At 35.3% G+C, this 23,785-nt stretch overlaps 1 protein-coding gene across 1 annotated transcript in view; it reads left to right on the plus strand.

Annotated features, from left to right (window-relative positions):
• Positions 1–23,785, plus strand: part of CNTN5 (contactin 5) — a 339,272-nt gene that overhangs the window by 140,209 nt on the left and 175,278 nt on the right. Inside the window, exon 7 of the mRNA XM_035889184.1 lies at positions 11,895–12,098. Coding sequence (XP_035745077.1) covers positions 11,895–12,098 — 204 coding nt within the window. The remainder of the gene's footprint in view (positions 1–11,894; positions 12,099–23,785) is intronic.

A 23,785-nucleotide genomic window follows, 5' to 3' on the forward strand; every position in this document is an offset into this window, starting at 1 on the left:
GCTCTGCCAAATGCAGTCTGGAAGGAAGGAGCACTACTGATTTTACAGAGGATAACAGAGGATGATCTACAAAGAAAATTTCAAGAAAAGACTAAAATTGTGCTAATTTACAGTCCAGATCTTGTGAATTTACAACATTATGCTTCATGCCTAAAAGGAAAAGAGCTTTGCAAAACATAATTAGGCTTCTGAAAACGATACATATACTCAGCACAGGAGGGAGCAGAATTTCCTGTTGTTTGCATTACTTCAATAATGTTTCCTTCAGAAAAAAAACAGAGTTGGACAAATATCTTCTTTCTCCATGTGATCTATATGTAGAATGTGACACATCAGGTGTCACTTTGACTGCTATTGCTAGGGGGTTGAGGAGGCGGGATTATAATCATGGGACACTGCCCTAGGCTGAAAGTAAGACAACAGAAGGCTATGTATTATCTCTAAATAACAATTATGTGACAAGTAGAAGATGGATGGAAGCAGTTCACTGGGTTGCCAGTAGTGCAGAACAATGTGCACAGGGACACAACAGTGTATTGTCTGTATGTAGCAACAGGTAAGAGATACAGTCTCTACATTGTTAAATTTTAAACGATTGATTGTTGCTGAGGTTATTTGTAGTGATTTATTTGTACAGCATGGTTGAACAGCATTATCAGCATTCTAGGGCAGTTTGCTAATGTGACATGTATCTTCCTCTTCATCTGCACTTTGAGTTATTTTTTAATTAGTGTAAAAAAATCATCTGTCAGTGTCATTCTTAATACTTAAAAATTGTGGTTTGGGGACTACAAATTTGGTTTTACGTTATTCTCTGAAACATATGTTCACATGTTCCATTGTGTTCAGAAAGATGTAATGGAGGATCCATTCCTTGGTACATTTAAGTCTAGAAAATGTACCAAGAAGGAGCTGAGCATTAGACCTTGACTATCTGGGGGATTATGTGATTTATACTGCTAATTTTTTTTGAACATTTGAAAATCAAATGCAGAGGAAGGATGAGGGGCTAGCTATCAATCTCCAATGTTCATCTACAGAGCTCCTAAGGATTCATTTACTATAACTTTTTTTTTGTGTGTATTTTGGCATTTCTTGTAGATGCACAAAGAACTGATGAGGAGAGGAAAGAATATTAGAAATCAAAAGATTTATGTATTAGTGGAATTTTTACTTTGACTAAGGCCTGATTCATGACTGCTGAGAAGTCACTTCCTTTTATCTTCATCAGTTTTCCTATATAAAAGTGATGATAATGATAAAGCCCTTGATTTGAGACCTTAGGATAATAAATACCACAGGAGCAAAGGAACAGGTTCAAGGAAGATCCATCAATCATATCGTACCATGACCATGGTGGAATTCACCAAACACTGACCTGCAGATAGACCCAGGAAAAGCCTTTAAATTCGTATTAAGATACCTAACACCAAGAGAATATAAAGCAGAAAGGCAGTGGGGTGTACGTAAAGTTCAATATACACTGAACTTAAGCCAAACAAAGACGACTGTGGACTCCAAGTACTCCGTTTGTGCCAGTACAATTCCTATGACAACAACTGCATGTAAAGCATGGTGAAGGCTGTTAGAAAAGATTGTGTTTTGAAGTATAAACTAGAACTGCAATAGCCCTTTATTTTCATTTCTGCACCCGGAAGCCTGAAATTAAATCTTGTTAAATAAATCTTTCTGCTACTATTAATCCTTCCTGTCATTAGGAATCAAGGTGAATGAGGGATAAAGTGATAAATTTAAGTTGTTTTCTTTCGTAGAAGTACAAAAAGCCAAACTGAAAAATACATATAAACTCCTTAAGAGACTGATACTGGACTACTGCTGAGTATTTTCAGCCAAATTCTAGAATTTGCTTAACAGAGCTTCTGTTGCTAAATGACGAGCAGAGAAAAGGTAGGGATGCAGACATTTTGCATCTCTCAGCTGAAAAAGAGATCATGTAATTCTTGCACTTGACAGAACAATATTCCACAAATTTGGATGATCATTATCCTGTCATTACTTTGGGTTGGTTTTTTTTGTTTGTTTTGATGAATGTCCTAATTATGCCTTTAAAAGGCACTAATCTATTGGTACCATTGCAGTAGTCATAGAATGAAATTTCGGTGTAATGCAACAGCCCACCTGGGTGCAGAATTCTGGGATTCAGTGCAGGTAACTCTGCTCTGGAGTATGACTCTTCATTGTGGTCACCCTCACAGCAGACTTAGGTAAGAAGAAGTAGACCATTTTGGGTAACTATCACACCAGTGCCATTAAAATGTAGAGAAAATCAAGTATCATGGCATGATCAGAGAACAAGAGAGATATAAAATGTGAAAGAGAAAAAAAGGAGAAAAAAAATTACTTTAAATTCTGTTTAATGTTTTGCCAGAGAAAATAATTTCAGTATATAAATATTCTATGGAGTGATATGTTTTCCTGAGCATTACACTATACCTTCATTATTTTCCAATGCCACATTTTTCCTACAAGTACACTAGTAAATTAGTTATTACCACAGAAACCTTGTTCATTCAGATTATTAAGAAATTATCAACCTGTGTTACTATACATTCAACACATTTCCATCATAAAAGGTCCTATTCTAACAATAAGCTATCCAACTCAGAGTTCACCAGTGACTCATCCTGCACACTTATCACTGCCAAGTTTCATATCTCCTGTGGATCAGTGATTACAAATACATAGGTTTGTTTTTTAACTGTTAAAATATAAGCAGCAGAGGACAAAGAATTCCAGAACTGATCCTTCTGATCACACTTTGCAGTCAGTTTTTAATCCTTTCAATGCACAATAAGTTAATTTTGAGGTTGTTCCAATTCTTATTAATCAGTATGTTCCTTTATAAAACATACAGAAACTCTGCTGTCTTTGTCAATAAAAAGAAAAATAGAGATATACTGAGTTAATTTGACTAGATTTATTTTCTTTCAATATTGTTAATTATATCTCATTATTTTTTTTAAATTGCATATTAATCAAGTCTCATATCAGTCACTGAATTTTTTCATATAAGATTGAAGCTGTTGAACTTATAATGATGTAGGTCTTCCTGATTATCCTTTCTAATGCTGGAACAAAATTATTTCTAATTCTTGTCTTTGGAAATTACTAATCACAGAATCACAGAATCATTTAGGTTGGAAAAGACCCTTAAGATCATAGAGTCCAATGTTCCTAAGCACCACATCTATACAGCTTCTAAATACCTTAATGGATGATGACTCAATCTCTTTCCTGGGCAGTCTGTTTCAATACTTGACATACCTTTCGTCGAAGAAATTTTTCCTAGTACCCAATCTAAACCTCCCCTGCTGCAACTTGAGGCTGTTTCCTCTTGTCCTATCGCTTGTTACATGGGAGAAGAGGCCAACCCTCACCTCACTACAGCCTCCTTCCAGGTAGCTGTAGCGAGAGATAAGGTCTCCCCCCTCAGCCTCCTCTTCTCCAGGCTGAAAAACCCCAGTTGCCTCAGCTGCTTCTCATCAGACTTGTGCTCCAGACCCCTCACCAGCTTTGTTGCCCTTCTCTGGACACACTCTAGCAGCTCAATGTCCTTCTTGTAGTGAGGGACCCAAAACTGAACACAGAATTTGAGGTGCAGCCTCACCAGTACCGAGTACAGGGGCACGATCACTTCCCTGTTCCTGCTGGCCATAGATGTTTCAATACTTCTGTAAAGTCAGTAGTATTGATTAAAAGAGATGCAATGCTGATGCTTAAATTCCGAATTAAATTTTCTGGTGTTACTTATTTAGACTGTTTAACTTTATTGCTTTTTACCATCCACTTTTTTTCTGCTTTTCATGGAAAATAGCATTATACAGTGATATCTGCATTACCTGATATGTTATAAAACATAGAACATCATTTTATATGGAGCATTAGGATTTTTCTAAATAAGTATTGATTTCCATTCCTACCTAGTAATAGATGAGTATCAATAGTAGAACTGTTTTTAGAATTCTTTTATTTGCTTTCAGAAGATGTTTAAAACTCCCTATTTGTAGTTCGTCTGTCTTGTGGTCAAAGTTTTCTCTTCACATTTTTTTTCTTCTTTAAAAAACTTATTTCAGTCCTAACCAAAAATTCATTAGTTTCCACCATCAGCTTTTTTCCCATAGATTAACATCATTTTCACATTTTCTTTACTTACAAAATACAACAATATATAGATAAAATGGCCTTAAATTGTGAAATTATAGCATGTCTAAATATTCCTTCACATGAAAAGGTTACTGAGAATACAGTATCTCAAAAATTATTTCAAAATATGTCAAGAAAATCAAATGTCTTTTGTTTTCTTTTTTTTTTTTTTTTAATGTAGGAGGACCCATAGTCTGGCTGAATTTGAGTTCCGCAGAGTTACTGTGACGTAGTATTAAACACTGAATTTGTAGGCAATAAGATGATAATGAGGCGTTAAGAAACAGCCAATATGGATTTGTTAAGAACAAATGATATCAATTTTTATTTTTTTCTTTGAAAGTGTGAGTGGCCTAGTGTAAAGAAAGACATTTAGCATTTTTGAATGACTTCTAGCTTACAATCACTGCAGAGCACAGAATGAGAATCCAAAAGTATCAGTACATTGGAGAAATGGCTTACAATGAGTAACACAAATTTCAGCAAAATGCAGATTACTATGTTTACCAAAGATCAAATTTACAGATAGAATAAAGGGAAATAAGTTATTATACATCATTCTTCCTTAGAAAAATACTGCCATTACAGAAAATGGAATACTTAGTAGAACGGAAAATTGCATACTTCAGTTCTAGGACATATTCAGACAACTGCTACCTATAGATTACGAGAGCCTATTGCTCCAATTATCAATAGTGTTGTCTCAAATAGAATACCATGTCCAGCTTTGGGTCCTACATCACAGAGTATAGGAAAGCAGTAGAGATGACAACAATAAAACTAAGTAGAGGATTTGAAACCATGACTTTTAAGAAAAAGTTGAAGAGATTTTGTTGATCTAGCCTCAAGAACAGAAGCCTCATACAGACAAGAATAATGGTCTTCATTGTAACTGTAAAAGTCTAATATAGGTCATCAATAAAGTGTTTTCAATACTTTCAATATGGCAAGTTGAATAAGTAATAAACAGCATTGGAAAAAAAAGGAAATGTATACAAATATTAAGGAAAACTGTTTAATTATTAACTGAGCAGTGAAATAGCTTATTCTGAAGATCTAAATTTAGGAATTTAACTTAATGGGCGTTTTTAAAGACTAATCATATAAAGGGCTGATAATATCTGGTCTTGTCTGAGGGCAAAAGAAGAGCCTGAAGGACATGTGTTCTTGAGTTCCTTTTGATCACAATATTTTGATTCTTTCTGAAGCAGATTTTTCTTTAATATGAAAATCATCCTGTGACAATCAAATACACATAATAATCTAGCATCCTTTCCCAGAAGCCATATTTTTATGTATGTTATGTGGTCTCTTTAAAGATCATATGTATGAGAAAGAGATTTCATCGGTCTTTACACATTTCAATGACTGTCTACATTTCCTACATGTCAAATGTACAAATGAGACTATATGGGCTGTGTACACTGGTAATGACAATGTAATATTTGTATCCTCCAGTACAAGATCAGTCCTGACAGTACACTTACCTTTCCTACCATACTTTTTGTTATTGGTTGTGTGAATGGTTATAAGAAAGAAAATATTTGAAGATTTATCACTGTAATTAAATCCGAACAAAGACAAATATGTGATTGGTAGAATTGTGTTTCAGGTAAGTGAGCATTAGATACAGAGCCCCCAGAGCAGAAAAAAAAGCAATTTCATTGCTAGCTGATAAATTGACAATATCTATTTGCTCTATGTGTGTGCATTACAATGCAACAAATAAATTACCTTCATTAAATATTTTCTTGGAGGATTAATGAGCACTGATAATAAGCTACAGCAGCACAAAGAAATGCACCAAAATTATTTATCTGGTTGTGGTGAGAGGCTGGAGGAACAACCCATAGTTATCATTCATCTTAGCTAAAAAAAGCCTTCCCCTTCTGAATGTGAAGTGTTCTCCATCATTAGATAGTGACGCATATTGCACCCTTATTCTGTGTCTGGTACACAGAATATCCAAACAAAAAGTGTGATGATAAAGGTTAAAACTGGACGTGAGATAAAATAAGGTTTCTTATTTTCAGCAAGGGAGATCTAGGCGTATATTTTTCCAGATAGATTATTTTATTTAAACAAAATACTTCTGAATGGTAACGCAAAGTCATCAGGCAAATTTCATGGTTTATAGCTCTGTATAGTAAATGCAGCCTGTAATCTTAAGTATACCTTTTGCTGCTTTTTTTAATCAAGAAAAAAAATGAGAAGCAGCAACTTCTCCAAAGTTGCTAAAACTCCCAGATTATCTCAGATTTTGGCTGTCAACAGATATCAGTACCATTTATTCATCAAGTACTGCCATCTTGTGGAACTGGGGTAATCAGAGGAAATCCTAAACAGAGGAAGAGAAACATATTTTCCACACAGGTTACTGGAGGAGATAGAGTACTACGTCTCCAGCTGCATCACAGAAAGAAGACACAAACAGACTTATTTCTTTTACAAACACCATCACTCCAGAGAATTATAGTTATGGGATGTGTGCTTGCATGCTTTGCCCTTGAAGATTTAATATTTGACCATTGTATGGACTGTTTATGTGAACCTCAAGGAATTTGTATGATGACTTTCTTGTTACATCTTCACTTGCCACCTGAAATACCACTTAGCAGACAGGACTGTTGAAAAGGCTGTCCAGAAACTGCATCTTAAAAGGATGAAACAATCAATTTGTCAGGAGAAAAACATTGAAGAAAATCTGGGAAGCATTCAGGCACTAACAAACACAGGAGTGAGTATGTGGTGCTATTCAAATGCCTCCAGCACAGTTCTCATTACAATACTTAAGAGGTTATTTCTTACTAACCCACAGTGACAGAAACACTTTTTCATTATCATAGTACTGACATTTTCTGCATCAGAATATCTCCAAAAGCACAATACAGCACTAACACAAATGCTGATATGTCAGTATTCCAGCTTCATCCATTATGGGAAGTACGTCACGTTGTGACAGTTTAGGAATTAAGTGTTGTGTAACACAGAAAATAGATCTACAAAAATCATTTAAGAAATTACAGTATACAAAATTTCACACCATAAATTCCTTTTGGCAAGTGATAGATTATCTCTTCTCACTACTTTATCACCAGGTGACCCAGATTTTCACCTACATAGCCCACTAAAAAGTACTTAATAAAACACAGAAACAAATTGGACACTTGGAAGACTTTCCAAATGACCTTCAGAAAACAGATACAAAACTCCTTGGAGACATTTTTCTGTAAACAAGGTTGGTCATTTATAAAAGGAAATGCCAGTTTTGCGGTTACCAAAATGACTTAAATAATTTTCACCCCAAGTCTTTGCATATAACAGAACTTAACAGCAGAAGAGTCCTCCAGCCCAAGCCACAGGAGAATGCCAATTTACAGCTGCCTCTATAATTCATAATTTCTCTGTCTTTTTAGTCTCTCTTTCTATTTGTGTTGATGAATAGTATCTATGTAAAAGTTTCTCTTGTGTTGGCAGTCAACTGTAATTTCCAGCAAGGGCTCTGCATCATCTTTGTGGTTTTGGCATAGGTGTCACATTAAAAATAAAAAAGATGGGCATAAAAATAAAAAATAAGCTCAGCATATATTCTGTAAAAATACTCTAAGCTTCTGTATATTGCAATATTCACAGTTTCTTATTTTCACTTAAACTTTTTTTCCTTATTGAAAGCAAATTGAGTACATCATGGAGAAATCATTTACTCAGTCTTTTCCCAAAAGGAGATGGCTTCAGAAGGTTCATATCTAGGGTAATTACTTCCTGATTTTACAGTTGTAATTTTGTTTATTTAGATTTTGACAGCACTGGTTTTTAGCGTCAAAATCTCTTGAAGCTCATCATAATTCACCTATCAGGCTTGAGATGCATCTCTGGAGCTTAGTCTCATATTAAAAATTTAATACAATGACACTTGCACTTTGTGCTTAGCCAAATGACACTGGTTCTGAAATCTTTTAACCTAAATCATTATAGGAAAATATACGCTTGAAGTTCACTAGAACACAGTGAGCTTTGTACAAATAGGCCTAGTTTCAGCTGTTTGGTCTTAGGCTTCTTGTTCTGAAATTCAAAAAGTTTAGTCAGCAGTTTACTATTTTGTAACAGTGGGATTTCAGATAATATTTAAATGCAAGTCTTTATTCTCATAGTTTACATGGGCTCCTATGCTGAATTGCTGTGGGACTTGGGGCGTGTGACTATATTCACTGTTGGATTAGATTATTTTACTGTGCATGTACTGCAGATGACAGACTTCTCTATTTATAGACAGAAAGGTTTTAAATGTTGATTCTCCATCATTCTCTATTAGTTATTTTTATATGTCATTGCAATCATTGGGGTATTCTCTTATATATGACACTGCCAGAAGAAAAAACAAAAACAAACCAAACCAAAACAAAACCCTATGTTTTGTACTTGGATAACCTTTATTAGCAATTCTATGATTTAAGAACCCTAAATCTTAATTTTGCTGGCATACAAATTGGGAATATTCAGACCCCAGAATATGAACATCAATACATGTTTCATCCTCTATCATGGCTGCAAATTTAGAAATGTGAGACCTTTGTACGATGGATCAATGTCAAGGTACACCCATTATCCCATAATTGCAGTCATTCTCTTAACACCCTTTTGTAAAATCACTTCTGCAAGATCATCCATCTATTTCTGTCAGCTAAAAACTGTTGGGTCCCCAGATCCCAAGCCAGCTGTAGTTGTTTCTGACTATTCTGCACAGCATGCATTGGAAATTGCAGAGTTTCCTTGAGCTATTTTCACTGAAGCCTATGGATACTGTATGGACGTAACACTCAAAATCATGTTCAAGAATCTGCTGAACTCATTAACCAGGTCTAATAGGAAAGAAATCATAAAGGGTATAAAGGGCTCTTCACCTGCAGAGAAGTTTCATATTTCCAGATCACTTCCACATCTGAGCATTCAAATGCAAAGTCTTCAGGTTTTTTGAAAGTGTATTCCCAGGGTTTTGCTGATTAGAAATGAAAGATAGGAGTAATTCCTTCAATGTCAATGGGCTGATAATGATCAAGAAGTAAACTGTTAGCACTTTTGGCTGTGCTTTGGGGTTTGGGATCCTGGCTGGAATACAGATGCCATAGGTATGCACAAATAAAAGCATTAACTGCAGCCAAATAGCATAAGTGATCTGAGTTTTAGATCTGGCAGAAGTTCTATTACTTTTTTCTCAGTACCCTATCCCAGTACCTATTTATCCATCATTCCAGTTTTAAGAGCAAAAATCATTTAGAAGGTGACAAAATTACAGTATCCCCCCAGGATTCAGTACCAGCAAAGACTAAGTACTCAATTTCCTTAGAGGCACAAAATTTATTGCCTCAAATCTGCTCCTTAGGAGTAGTTCTAATTAATAAATGAATAATTAACTGCATGTGTTTTTAGGGGAAAAATGGAGAAAATTCTATTCTACATGAACTACCAGTGAACCCACAATGATGACTATTTTACATTTGGTTTGAACTACTTTTAAGCCAGAGCAATTAGTAAGACTGATTGCTTTCATTTGAATTGGTAACAGGTGTCTTCAATTAAAGCTTATACATCTTCCTTGAACTTGTATGTTCATCATCACTGTAGAATTTTATGCTGCCATGAATCATTTCTGCCAGATAAGACATCATAGCAAAATGTGGCAATGAAATTTTCAGAGAGAAATATTTTGGGCTAATTAGTATTTTGCCTGAAAGATAACAGAAGAGGAAGGAAATTTTGAATACTCAGAGAGCTCTCTGTGAGCCCTGAACTCCTCAGGGTCCCATGTAACCACTCAGAATTGCAATTAGATCTGAAAAAGGTTTTAAGCAAAAAGTCAATGTGTGCAGCTTAATTCCCTGTTTTGGAGAAGTCTTCCCCTACTGTCAGGAGAACATATTTATGTTTAGTCCTTTAACATATCATTTTTGTACTAATACCATCAGTTTTTCATAAGAAAATGTTCATCTGACTTCAAAACTAGGCTGAACTTCTTCAAAATTAACTCACTATATCCCGCATCTCTACACCACTGCTTGCAATGTTGGCTTATATTGGTTAAAAAACCAGTCATTGTGCTTTTCCATTCCTTTCTGACCACAATGTCAGGGAACAGTACAACACAGGGATAGAAAGGACAGATCAGTTTGGATTTCTAATGCTTTCTGTACCATTAAAGTCAAACTGCACACCTGGCTATGGCATATATTTAGCTAGGACGTTAATGTGTTTAGCAGTTCTTGTACCATATACAGCTGTATCAGTTCTTCTCCTATCGTTAGCAGAAAAGCACACATAAAAACTTAAATGTTGATGCGTTTCCTCTCACCCATTTCATGCTTTCCTTTTCCAACTAACTTTATATCAAGAAAACATTTTGACTGTAGTGGGGAAAAGACTATGAGAGAACCATGTGCAATTATTGTCTTCATATCACTGCAGAAGCTGAGAGTAGTCACCTAAGAAATTAGAGTCTAAACACTTGGAACTTGCTATACCAATGGAGCAGTTTTCATCTTGGAGCAGTGGCAGGGATATTATATACCTGAACTCGCTTTGGCTTTTCTGATTTTGGAGTCAGCTCTTTAAAGACTATCACAGGGAAGATTACAAAAGAAATTGCCTTATGGCTAATGTGCCAGTTTAAGTATTGAAGAATTTTTTTTTAAGTGTGAAGACAAAATGAAACAGTAGAAGATAAGACTGAAAGGAGAACAACATGTAAAAAAGCATACATAAGGTTAAGGCTTTAAAGTTTCAACTGGTGGAATCCACATGAATAACTCCCTGCAAGGAATTCCCTTCTAAATCACAATGTCATTAACTTTACTGATACTTCTAATGCAGAGACATTAATGCATCTAGGTTTTTAATAAATCACGATATAATCTTGTACAGAATAATATGAAATAATCTTTTTTTTCTCAACCAGTTATTATGAGTATAAAGGGAAAAGTATATACTTTTCAGGTGAAGAGAATGATTCGTGGGATAAAAATGAGAACCAAGGCACTGATTTAATTACCTTTTTTAAAAATCACTTTGATTAGTCTTTGATCCATCAGATTATGAGACAAAGAAGTTGGTAGCTTTGATTTAAGGAATTATTCATTGTTCATAGGGATTTAAGCTGAAAATAGGAAGGGTTCTGAGATGCTTCAGTGAAGCAGATGTAGAAGATAGAAGTAGTGCGGTAATACTACCTGCCAGGTAGGTTGAGCAGTTATTAGAATCTGCTGATTTTAAAAGCAGATGTTCAGATTGTAAAACTGTTTATATACACACATAGAAAAGTCATCCCTAGCTCTATAGAATGCATCTTGCTATAGTTCACTGAAATTTTGAACAAATACAGAAAAGAATGTTTTATATATTATTTCTGGCTTGACCTGAAAGATTAGAACAGGGAATTATCTAATATGGGTGATTTCTGAGTCTATTGAATAATTTAATTAATTTTCTCGAATGAAATCTGTCCTTGGACTCAATGCTTATGTTGTTTCCACAATTCCAAGGAAAGAAAAAAAAATATCTTCAGTTCTGAAACAAACAAACAAAACCCCAACCAAATAAAAAGTTTAAAACTCTCTAGCTTTTGGGTGGTTTGTAGGTTATTTAAATAAAGGGAATGAAAAGGTACTGAGTGTAACCATTAACATTACACACTATTGTTTCTGTAATTGCTTTCTCTTTTTTTTTCTACTTTCTTTCAGAGATCATCTATAGCTGGGTATTTAATGAATTCCCATCTTTTGTGGCAGAAGACAGCAGACGCTTCATCTCTCAAGAGACAGGCAATCTCTACATCTCCAAGGTGCAAACTTCTGATGTCGGCAGCTACATATGCCTGGTAAAAAACACAGTGACAAATGCCAGAGTTTTGAGTCCTCCTACACCTCTGACACTGAGAAATGATGGTAAGAAAGGCATTATTTCTGGGTATCACATGGAAGAAAAAATACTAAGCCAAAAATACTCTAGTTAATTTAAGAACCGTGATTTTACTGTTTTTCAATAACTGCTTGCATTTACTGCAGTAATCAGCAAAGGAAAGGCGTTCAAGGAGACAGCTTCTTTTAAAACTTCTAACAGTTGTGGGAATATTTAGACCTCTGAAGGCTGAGGTGCAATCTGACACCTCCTGATGTATTTTGTTTAAAACAGTTACTCCTTCTTGCTATTCTGGTACTCTGTCACTGATAGAAAGAAGCAAATCTTCCTCAGTAACGTCTGTTTCTTTAGGGCTCAGTTCATGTGCCTCGATGCAAGTGGTCACTGCCACACTGACATACCCTCAGGCCTCTGAGACATTGACAGGGGACCAGCAAGTATCACAGGGCATACAGACCAGCAGCAGGATGCCAGGAGATATACATTCATGCATCTCAGATGACACAAGGCATGCATAGTTAGACAACCGAACAAACACTCTATTGCTTAAAGCTTTACCTGTTGCTGTACTGAAGACCTGTTACACTTCCAGGCTCCAGTTCAATGCACTGATTAAGTACCACCAGGAACACCACGATAGCTTTGATTACAATGATAGTTAGTTACCCAGGTAGTTTTGCATTTCATTAAGGCATATAACTGCAGTATTTTTTCTGTAAATAAATGCCTAAATCTTATTATCGAAAAGTGACTTAGGATTTTTTTCCAAAAATCAAAAGAAAACACCTTCCCATAATATTTTTTACGGAGTAGTATGACATTTCAATATAAATGATATGTAACTCTGATTCTGTTGGAATATCTGCCTATAGACACAATTGTGTTATTTTCTCTTTTGCAGGAAAAAAAGATTAATATTTATTACATTATAATTGAGGGGGTTGTGTCTTCTGTCAAAATGATGTTATTTTTTGAGAATAATAATTAAGGATTTTGTAAGTGCCTACATTTTCCTTTTTTTCCAAGATGTTCCACATTTAGTGATGTTTTCTCATTCTTCAGAAATACATTTCAACAATTCAGCATACGTGATTCCATTTTTACATAAATCGGAGAGAGAGAGAGAGACTGAGGCTTTTGTCTTGCTTATAGCTTTTTCTAGAATAAGACTAGTCCTGTGTTTTAGATGCACTACAAAAGCTGGACTTAAACACAGATGACTTAGTTTAACAGAGTAAGCAAAAAATGGGTTCAAAGATTAGAGTGGAATTAAGTTAATGTTTATTTGTGGTAACAAGTTTAAATTTCTGTCTGCACAGCATACAGCCTCTGCAGCAAAAGCTGCATGCTTTACTTTATCATCTCCTATTTTCTTTTGCTGGTTTAGTACATATACTAATCAATGAGTTTCAGGTGTTTAGTTTTATGGAATTAATATAGCAGACCCAATTTTTTTTCAATATCAACCTTTGAAAATTAAAAAAACTAAACATTGACTGTCTTTTTAATCAGTTGAACTCTGAAAAAAAGATAGAATTTTATTGTCATATTTATTATTCATATCTTGCTCTATTGTTTCTTTATGACATTTATTCATGCTTTTATTGGGTTTTGTACAGAAATTCAACAGACTAGTTATCTATATCACACTAACAGTACACAGGCACACAATACAGTATAAGACATAGAGTAAATAAGGATAAATGCAGAAGTCTACATCACTGAGCTAAGAAACAAAATCTGTGAAGGAAAACTGCACAGATTTTCTTATATGTCAAGTGGGTAGTATATACCAGCCTCAAGCGAATTTGTGTTTCACGGCTGGCTGACATACAACTGTGATAATCCAACCTTCTGACTGTCCTGGAGTATTAGGGAGGCATTTGCACATGGATGAACTGTTCCTCAACTATTTCCCTATTCATTTTTTCACACACATGAATTTCTACCTGTCTTCCATGTATTAATTTTTATCTGTTGGGATTTCTGAAAAGCTCCTTTACTGTGGTGGAGTTCTTCAGTATTTCTTAGTAAATTGCTTGTTTTCCTGTATGACTGAGCAAGTTGCTCAGTGAAGACACCCAGACTTTCCACCTAAACTTGCAGTCTCCATAAACCTACCTTGAAAAAATATTCAGGAAAATTCTGGTTGCTAAATCATATTCATTATTTAGGACATCTGCCTTGTTTTACCTCCTCCACAAAATGCAGGGGCCTTTTAAAAATTATTTGGAATCACAGTTAAAATATTCCATTAATGGTACTGTACTTTTTGATAGAAATTGCTTTAGGTTATACTGCCTTGTCCATTAACAATTATTAAAGGTCGATGACAGAATTTTAAATACGCATGTACATTATACTCCAAAATATGTGGTAATATAGCTGCTGAGAAGAGGTGGTCATTAGAGTTAAAGAAAATTAGAATAATTTGTGGAGCAAGAAACAGCTGAGGATGGACTCTAATAAGGAAGTGAGAAATTAAGAATGGCATTAAACCAAACATCCAATTACCTGAAAATTTACTTTATGCTATGTTGCTGAGTTGTTTTATATGATTGTGAATATGGCTTTGTCGTGGTTTAACCCAGCTGGCAACTAAGCACCACACTAAGCCACTCGTTCACTCAGTGGGATGGGGGAGAGAATCAGAAAAAAAAAGACCCATGGGTTGAGATAGAGACATTTTAATAAGAGAAAATAATAACAATAATAATAATGATAATGGTAAGAGTATATAGAGAATATACAAAACAAGTGATGCACAATGCAATTGCTCATCACCTGCTTACCGATGCCCAGCCTGTCCCAAGCAGCGATCACCCTCCCCCCAACTGACTAGCTCCCCCTGAGCATGATGTCATATGGTCTGGAATAGCCCTTGGGCCAGTTGGGGTCAGCTGTCCCGGCTGTGCCCCCTCCCAGCTTCTTGTGCCCCTGGCAGAGCAGGGGAAGCTGAGAAGCCCTTGACTGGTGTAAGCCCTGCTCAGCAACAACTAAAACATCAGTGAGTTATCAACATTCTTCTCGTACTGAATCCAAAACACAGAACTGTGCCAGCTACTAGGAGGAAAATCAACTTTATCCCAGTCAAAACCAGGACAGGCTTTTTAAGCTTTATGATTATAAACTCAATTGAATCACTTTCAACTTTTCAAATATTCACTTAAGTTTAAAAATCATACAGCTTTCTGAGTTCTAATGGTTGGTATCAGAACTGACGTAATCCGACTCAGCACATTTGTCAGAAACCACAGTTTATGGTTTTAAACGGCTTTTGTAACTGGCAGTATATAAATAAAATAATTTATATAGCCTGCATTATCTGGACGTGTGTATCATTAACTCAAAAATATTCTACTTGATATATTTATCATCATTCTCAGATTTTGATATATAAACTCTACCTGTACCCAGGGGACTGGACAGCTTCTGACAAAAAACACTACTATGATGACATTGGTCTCTATTTATCTATGAGGAAGGCTTTCTGTCAAACTCTGCAAGAATGTAGGAACATCCTGGGCTTTTATTAATCTTTTATTTCTTTTGTCATGTGTCTCAAAGGGGAACTTAGCTCCTTGATATGAAGCAAATTAAATAAAAACATCAAGAAAACCTTCAATGGATTCTGAATAAAATGAATACCTCATTTGTTCAGATGTCCTTGACAATCAGTCATTTCATACAATTCAATTTCACTTCAAGCTGGGTTATAAAAACACACTAAAATTCTAAGGAGATAAAAAGTTTTAGCAGAAAATAAATAAATAAAAAGCATCATTTCATTAACTGCCTTTATAAAGCATTTAAAACTTTGAGGAATTATTTAATAACTGTTTACAAATAATAAACAAGGTTGTTAAAATGGATCTTTGCAGCCTTGGATGCTGATTGGGAGCAGTAAATTATCTTGACTAATAAAAACAACAGAAAGCCTCTTCAAATTTAAGAAATAGAAGCCTAGGGAGTATAAAATATTTGATGCTTGATAGCATAAGGCAGTTGTTTCAAGTTCACACATTTTCATTACAGTTTTTCTTCCTTTTTTTATCTTTTTTATTTCTCTTGAAAAGATGTTAACTTTAACATTATTATTGTAAAGGAGAGAATTAAGTAATTCTTCATTTTATCCCTGTGTAGATACTGCCTAGTGGTTTTGTTATGGTGAAATTTCCAGGAAAAAAAAAGAACCTGTACAATTTCAGACAACAGAGGATACTTTCTACTCTGTTCCATTAGAGCAAATTAGTTTATACCTCAACAGAGGTTGGTGTAGCTGACCAGAGATATTCTCATGTAATTGAATGCAGACCTTGACCTTCAAAATTTTTTCCATGTCATCATAGTTCTGTGAACTCAATCTTGTCTATCCCAATTTTATTGATTAATTCTATGTGATTAATAGTCTCACATAATGATAGAACGTATAGTTATCAAGGTAGTAAGGATGTTCGTTTCTACTTTTCCATCATGGAATGTGTCCTGCAGGTGTTTATTCAGGTTGAACTCTGGGATATGTTGTTTGAACATTGCTGGGTTATCTAAAGATCTGTTTCCCAACATTAAGAAAAATTCAGAAGTCATAATAATTTCCCCAGTGGTGGAAATTAAGCAATAGCAAGGAATAGTATAGGATAGTAAGTTAATAAATAACGCATAAAAATAAAGATAGATAGAGCAAAATCGACAGTTTCACAGACATAGACTGTTTCCATCCCTGAAGAATGTTGATACTTGTTAATTAACTGATAATCAACATTAAAGAAGATTTGCTTAAAGACTAACCTTAATGTTTATGATCTGTCAGTTTTCTCCTTCCAGAAATTCACACACCATTTTTTTTTCCTACTTGCATTACTAGTTTAGTTTTCTAACGTGTTTATTCATATGGAGCTGAATTCTAGAAGACACAAAGCATACCTGGGTTGTAATGGGAGTTGAAAATATTTATCCAGCTATGACTTAGTTCTCTCATGTTTTCTGGAGTTTCTGACCTTGTATCTGCCTCTCTTGTGTGGGTTATATTACAAGATCATTAACTCACATTTTTAAGTGTCCAGTCACATCTCATATTTGAATTGTGCAAGTCCATAAAAGCTATGAAAGACTGGGTGAAAACTGTGGAACTCCTCCTAATGCTCCAGGACAGAACTCAAACCTGAAATAATCCTACTTTAATTTTTTTCAAGCAGAACCAAACTGGGCAAAATAAAGTTCGATCTCTAGCAGTATACAAAGACTAATAGAAGTGACAGAGGCATCAAAGTACATGAGGTCTGCTCCAGGGTAAGATTAATAAAATGGCAATGTCCCTAGACAGCCATTACTCCTGTAGTAAACGTGGTTTCTCCCCTAAAATTGTAGTGAGATATTTTAATGTTGGGTCATTATGAAACTGAAAATAAGAGACTTCCTACAATCTCTGCTTTTCTCTAATAAAAATACATCCTTCACGAGTTACATTTGTTTCATTCTGGCTCTTGTGCCTAGAACCCACTGCAAGGTTGGCAACAATAATAGGATGAAAGACAAGGTTAAAAAACCCCAAACCAACAGTATAATCTTATTTCAATTAAAAAAGAAAACAAGGACATATATATAAAATAGGATGGATGGGTGAGTGTGCCTTTTATTTTTGGCCAAAAAATAGTAGTGTTTCTTTCCATTTAGAAAATCTGTTGCAGTCAGCACCAGTGGTCCTTCCACCTAAAATTCTCAGTGAAATTCTATAGGTAGATAAGAAGTTTTATCGAGGGCTCCTACACAATAACCCTTTACAGAGTGCTATATAGGGATTGTAGCATGGATCAAGTGCACTATCAAACAGCACACAAAAGTTCAAAGACACTATTTGTAAAATATTTAGCCTAAAAAACTATAGATAAAACATCCTGGGAAGGTCTTTTGACAATATAAAAGGCTGAATCAAAGGGAGTATTTCAGGAGGGTAACTGGGAAAGGTTTGGAAAAGATTAGGTTCCAGCATTCAATGTAGAACAAGAATTCTTACACTGTGAAAAAGTTTGATTTTTTAGTTTACTTTGAGCTCTGTTAAGATAACGTCTTTCAAGGAGTTTTAATTGCTAAATCTTCCTACTCATTTATAGAAACATTATCTGCTGGAAATGAAGTTGTTGGGTTTTTTAATTAGATAAAGCAATTTAAGACTCTAGACATGTACCATATTACACATCTTCTGCGCTCATGTTTTCTTATTTTGCGTCTCCTCTTGATGGTTTATGAAACTATTACACAAAGGAAAGAGTTAACAGATTGATATACAGAGTATACAAAGCATAAAATAAACAAACTGGAGAAAAAGTGTTCCTCTAAATGATGCAACAGTATTAGCAATGCTGTTGCATCAAACTGTAGTTATTAAGATTTCAGAAAGAAGTGTGTTGGTAATATTTTAATTAATGGTGACTAAATTAGAATTTGTGCAAATTGATAATGAAAATGACCTTTATAGTTGCAAAAGGTTTCAGATTATTAAGAATGGTCATGCCTAATGTTATGTAACTTACTGTCTCAGGATCTTAGATACAAATTCACAAGTGACTGCTTGGTTTGCAAGCATGGGGGTTGCCATAATGTTCAAATAAGAATGACTTGTCAGTTTGGTGTTCTTGTCCACACAGTGAAATGATTGTGAACAGTGGGAATTTTGCTTAAGGTTAGGACTGTAGTAAGTTTACAACAAGGATGATTTGTTGCTGTTGGGTCTAAACCGATGGGTATCTCAATAGGTGTTGCTAATGGATGAGAAATGTTAATGTTAGTTTGATTTTTCTGATTGAGGAAATAACAGGTACTTGTATTTGCATGGTTTTATGAGGATTCTCAACTGAAAAACATTTCCCATTTAGGAAGCTCTTTCCAGTTAATTAGATAACAATGAATATTAGAGCAACACTATTTTGTGTCCTAATTGATCAGAACCAAATGAAAAAAAATTCCTCTCTGGACACTGCAACAATTTTGACACTTTTGGTACCTAACTGGAAAGGGGATGTTTTGATTTCATCCTGTAATAGAACAATGCAGGTTGAAAGAAATATGGAGCTTAAGGTCATATTTGAAGTACAAACAATTATGTCATTTACTATAGGAGAAATGAGGTTCTTTGCGAACTGTGATCATGCCATCAGGAAGATAATTAGAAACCCCATGAAAATTAGATCCTCCTCCTAATTGTTTAGATTAAATAATATTTTCCAGGTTTCTGAATAGCTTTTGTGAGCCTGACCTGGTTGAACAGAAGGCAATTGGAAAGGAAGAACAATAAACTTTGGCCAGCGATGCCTAGAAGAAATCTGCCACAGATTTCTTGTGCCAAGTTCAGCACAATCTTCTCCCCTGTAAAAAAAAAAAAAAAGGAACAAAAAAAGCAATGACAGTTCTTTTGGCTTACTGACTGATATTCTTATCTTAGGTCTCTCAAGCAAGATGGCATGTTGCCTAGTGTAGCGGAGTCCTGATTTTTCTGGCTGGATGTGGCTGCTCAGAAAAATTACCTATATACTTAGTCAGTGAATATGTTCAGGTTATCATGTTTCTATACAACTATATATGCGCATATCTTCATACTGGAATGTTCTATAGAAGCCATTCAGATGCCCTCTCTCATCTCTGAATATCCAAAGGGTGAGGTTTGGTTTCACTCAATGCCAGATGTGCTGCCAAAGAGCTTAGACGTTATATTACATCTATGTGAGAAATTTGATGGATTGAAGTCTAGGTTATGACTCAGTAAAGACTTCTGTACATACATACAGACAGTAATCTTAGTCATAGTTACTGCTTGATGTTTTCAAACACAGGTAAACTGTGAGATCTCTGCAGACCAAACTAGACTAGAAATTTTGGGCTCTCGTTTGAAGAAGTAGTGAAAATACCACTTCTCTCATTGCTTGTTCTGAGTTTAACTCATTGCTTTTGTGTTCTTAGGGTTTGGCTCCAGTTACCTTTACTTCAGTCATAAGACACCCACTTACAGTTGGAAATGAAGTGCTTTTAGTTATACTCACTCTTTAAGAGAGGTAGAAAGCTCTTGTGTATGTATGATATACCTATATGATTTTTATTAGTTACAAATAACTAATTTGCAAAATATTTCAGCATAGGAATATTATTTCTAGAGTGGGCTTTCTAGACAGAGTTCAGAGAGTAACTGCTGGACTAGTGGGATTTTAAAGTGGGAAGTCAGGAAAATTTTGTTTAAGCTTTAGTTAAACATTTTGTTTTGGTTAAGTGTGACCTCTGTCTACATTTATACCTCCAAATTAAAAATACAGGAACACCTAATCCCTTAGTGGTAAACTAGAGTTTGTTCCCTTGTTGTTCTGTAGTCATTAAGATTTTTTTTTTCCCAGAAGCTGAATTATTAAATTGTCTTCGATATTAGGACAGATTCTAGTAAATACTTCTTTCCATCCAGTGACATGTGATAGGACTTGCTCACTAAGTAACATATCAAAACATTGCTGGTACTTTATAGTTCAGTGCCTTGCAGAATGCAATTTCACATGAACATTTTTAGGGCTTTTCAAATGATAAATTTATAGTTCAAAACTTGGCTAAGAGATCTCTCGGTTGAAGGAATGTTGTGGACAGTTATCATAAAACAACCATTCCCACAGTAAATTTTTAGACACTTACAGCAGATGCTGGTCCTTCCATTCAGAATAAGATTCACTGCAGGTGAGTCAAGAAATTCTTCCCCATGCATTGAAAATTTCTACTGCAGTCAGTATGTAATGGTGGTTATCAAACTTATATTTGAATTAATTCAGTTTGTGCTGTGAATTTACTGTCATTGTAAATGTGTGTATTCAGGGTTCTCTCTTCCAAATAAATATCTGGGGACATTTAATACTACAGGTCTTCAGGGAAAATGCTAAACATTCATTTGTCACAAAAAGACCCACATGATAGAAAACACTGGCTTGCATTGCAGATTATTGATAGGAGAAGAAATTATACATGAACATTCTTGCCATAGTTTCTTAGTCAAAATTTTCTTGGGTTTGGATACATATTCACACAAGAGATCACAATTACAACAAGAGATCACAATTACAATGTGGTAGGAAACTCAGTTTCTGATCTGTAAAATTACTAGAAAATTCTTATGCAGCAGGACAAGTTCATCACTCTCCAGGAGGTTTCCCAGAAATTGAGAGTAACATCCTAACCAATACGAATCACCCATAATTTTGTGATTAGAGCACTATCCAGGCTGTAAGAGAAACAGATTAACATTCCTACACCATCTGATTGAGATCAGGGACTTCATCCCAAGCTCTCAGGCAAACACTCTTAATCACTGAACTATAGGGATTGTATCTTTTGCTAATAAAATAATGGCAAGTGTAAATCTGTGCCTAATATTTCTCCTGAGTATAGGCAATCTTTGGCTTTCATTTTCTCCCTAGCACTCTGACAATGTTTAGGCAGGATTCTTATATTCTTTTCTAGCTACTGTCTTAAAAGCTTATCAATCACTTATTCAAGTATTCCCTGTAACCTGTTCCATTCAAAATTAGTTTCTGAAGTTAAGTTAAAGAGCTATTACTTAAACACTTTGAAACAAACCCACATCATTCTAGCTGAATGGGTTTAAGGAGCCATCATGGAACTTTATGTTCTGGGAGATTCAAGAAGGTAGTTAATATCTGGAAGACTAATGCAAAAGAAGCATTAGCCTCTACGCAGCTGGAATAAGATGGAGAGTCATGATTTCTCAGCACTCTGGGTTTTTTTCCCCCATGAAGGCAAAAATCCTTCTTCTATGGATACAGTCATAGATTCACAATTTTTCTATACTCTTCATCTGAGGTTGTAAAAGTCATGGAGCAGCAGGCTAAATGAAGAGGTCGAGCAGTCTTTTTCAAAGTGATAATTACTGATATACTGTCTGTAGCTCTTTCCGTTGTGTTTAGCTGAAGGGTCTGAGAATCAGAAACTCATCTTGCTATTTTATTCCATTCTACATTTCCAGTAAATGGTCCACAGGGGATAATGTAAACAGTTTTATCTGTAGCAATATCTGTAAATGTTTGAAATTCTGTTACATTTATTCCTGTGGTATATAAGAACCACACAATCAGTGTTTATCACATTATTGTGATTTAGTGAATTGTGTGATCTCTATTTTTTGATGGAAAACTAAAATGCAGACAACAGTATAGCTAAGGGTTCAGTGGGGAGTGGAGATTTGAACTCACGTCACAGATTTGCAGCCATGTCAGAGGAACAACCTGTTAAACCATTTATTAAAATTAAACCAAATTTTATGAAGACTTTTCCTTAGCTGAGTTGGATAATATGTAATAAATGCTCTGTGATAATTACATTGTTGTAAAAAAAATCTGAAGGAGGGAAAAGGGAAGTCATCTCTTCTATAAATATTGAGCTCCATTTGTGTCCATGTGACTAACAAGCAATTAATTCTTAGAAGGTCAAGCTGTGCTTAGTCCTGGGATATGCTCAGTCATTTGAATCAGTGCCTTTTTTGGTTATCAGAGATATAACAGAAGGCTTATTCATGTTCCATGTCAGTTCAACTTCACCCAGCCAGGGAAGACTCTGGCTAGGCAGAAATGTGGAGAGCTCCCCTTCTCATACACACTGAAAGAGCAAAGACCTAGAGACTGGGAAATGTTAGGTGGGATGACTTGTTTCAGAAAAGAGCCCAAGGGTAAGATTTACTTAAACAAACAGGAAAGTTTGGCTTTTACCTCTTTTTAAACCCCTGACTAAATTTCAAGATCTGGTAAATTATTTTTATACAGAAGTCGTGTGTTTGTTACCAATCACAAATTCAGCACTTTCATACTCAGATCTGAACTCAGCTGAATGGCACAGCTTGTGAAGCAGGCTAACTAATCAGCCTAACTAATCAGCTAACTAATCAGCCTAAGAAGGACTGAATCATGGGGGTCATCTCCAGGAAGGTAAAAGGTTGCCCAAACGGAGTTATATCCATGGGAAGGCAGAGCAAGGGAGCGTTGGGAACAACTCCCTGTTCCTCTATCGTGCTCAGACCACGTGTACTCTGTGATTTGTTAGCTGCTTGAAAATCATATATTATGTTTTTCTTCTGTGCTGATCAATTTTATTTATTGTTATATTTCATGTTTGATAACTGGAAATAAAAAATGACTGAGAGGATTTTTTATGGCCTTAACCAAACCTCTGAAAGAGAGTCATGTATATAAGTCTGAGAGATTGATTCTAATGCACATAACTCAAGGCTTCAATATTTCTTAAAAGTTCAGGTTCCTTTTAGCACCTGATACAAATGAACAAAAATCTTGATGAAAATGCAGATGGTGGGTGTTTTACCATTACCATTACAGTGACCAAAACAGAAACTGGGAAAGATAAAGAGCCTGAAGGTAAAACAGCTGTAGCAAAGCAATTATAGTGTAACATGGGAAGGTAACATCTTGATAATTCCCTTGATCACGGAATCACAGAATCACAAGGGTTGGCAGGGACCTCGGGAGATCATCTAGTCCAACCCCCCTGCTAAAGCAGGCTCTCCTAGAGCATTCTACACAGGACTTCGTCCATGAGGGCTTTGAATATCTCCAGAGAAGGAGACTCCACAACCTCCCTGGGCAGCCTGTTCCAGTGCTCTGTCACCCTTAGAATAAAGAAGTTTTTCCTCATATTCAACTGAAACCTCTTATGTTTCAGTTTG

This window comes from Egretta garzetta, unplaced genomic scaffold (genome assembly GCF_000687185.1).
Source record: "Egretta garzetta isolate BGI_Z169 unplaced genomic scaffold, ASM68718v1 scaffold492, whole genome shotgun sequence".
NCBI lineage: Eukaryota > Metazoa > Chordata > Aves > Pelecaniformes > Ardeidae > Egretta > Egretta garzetta.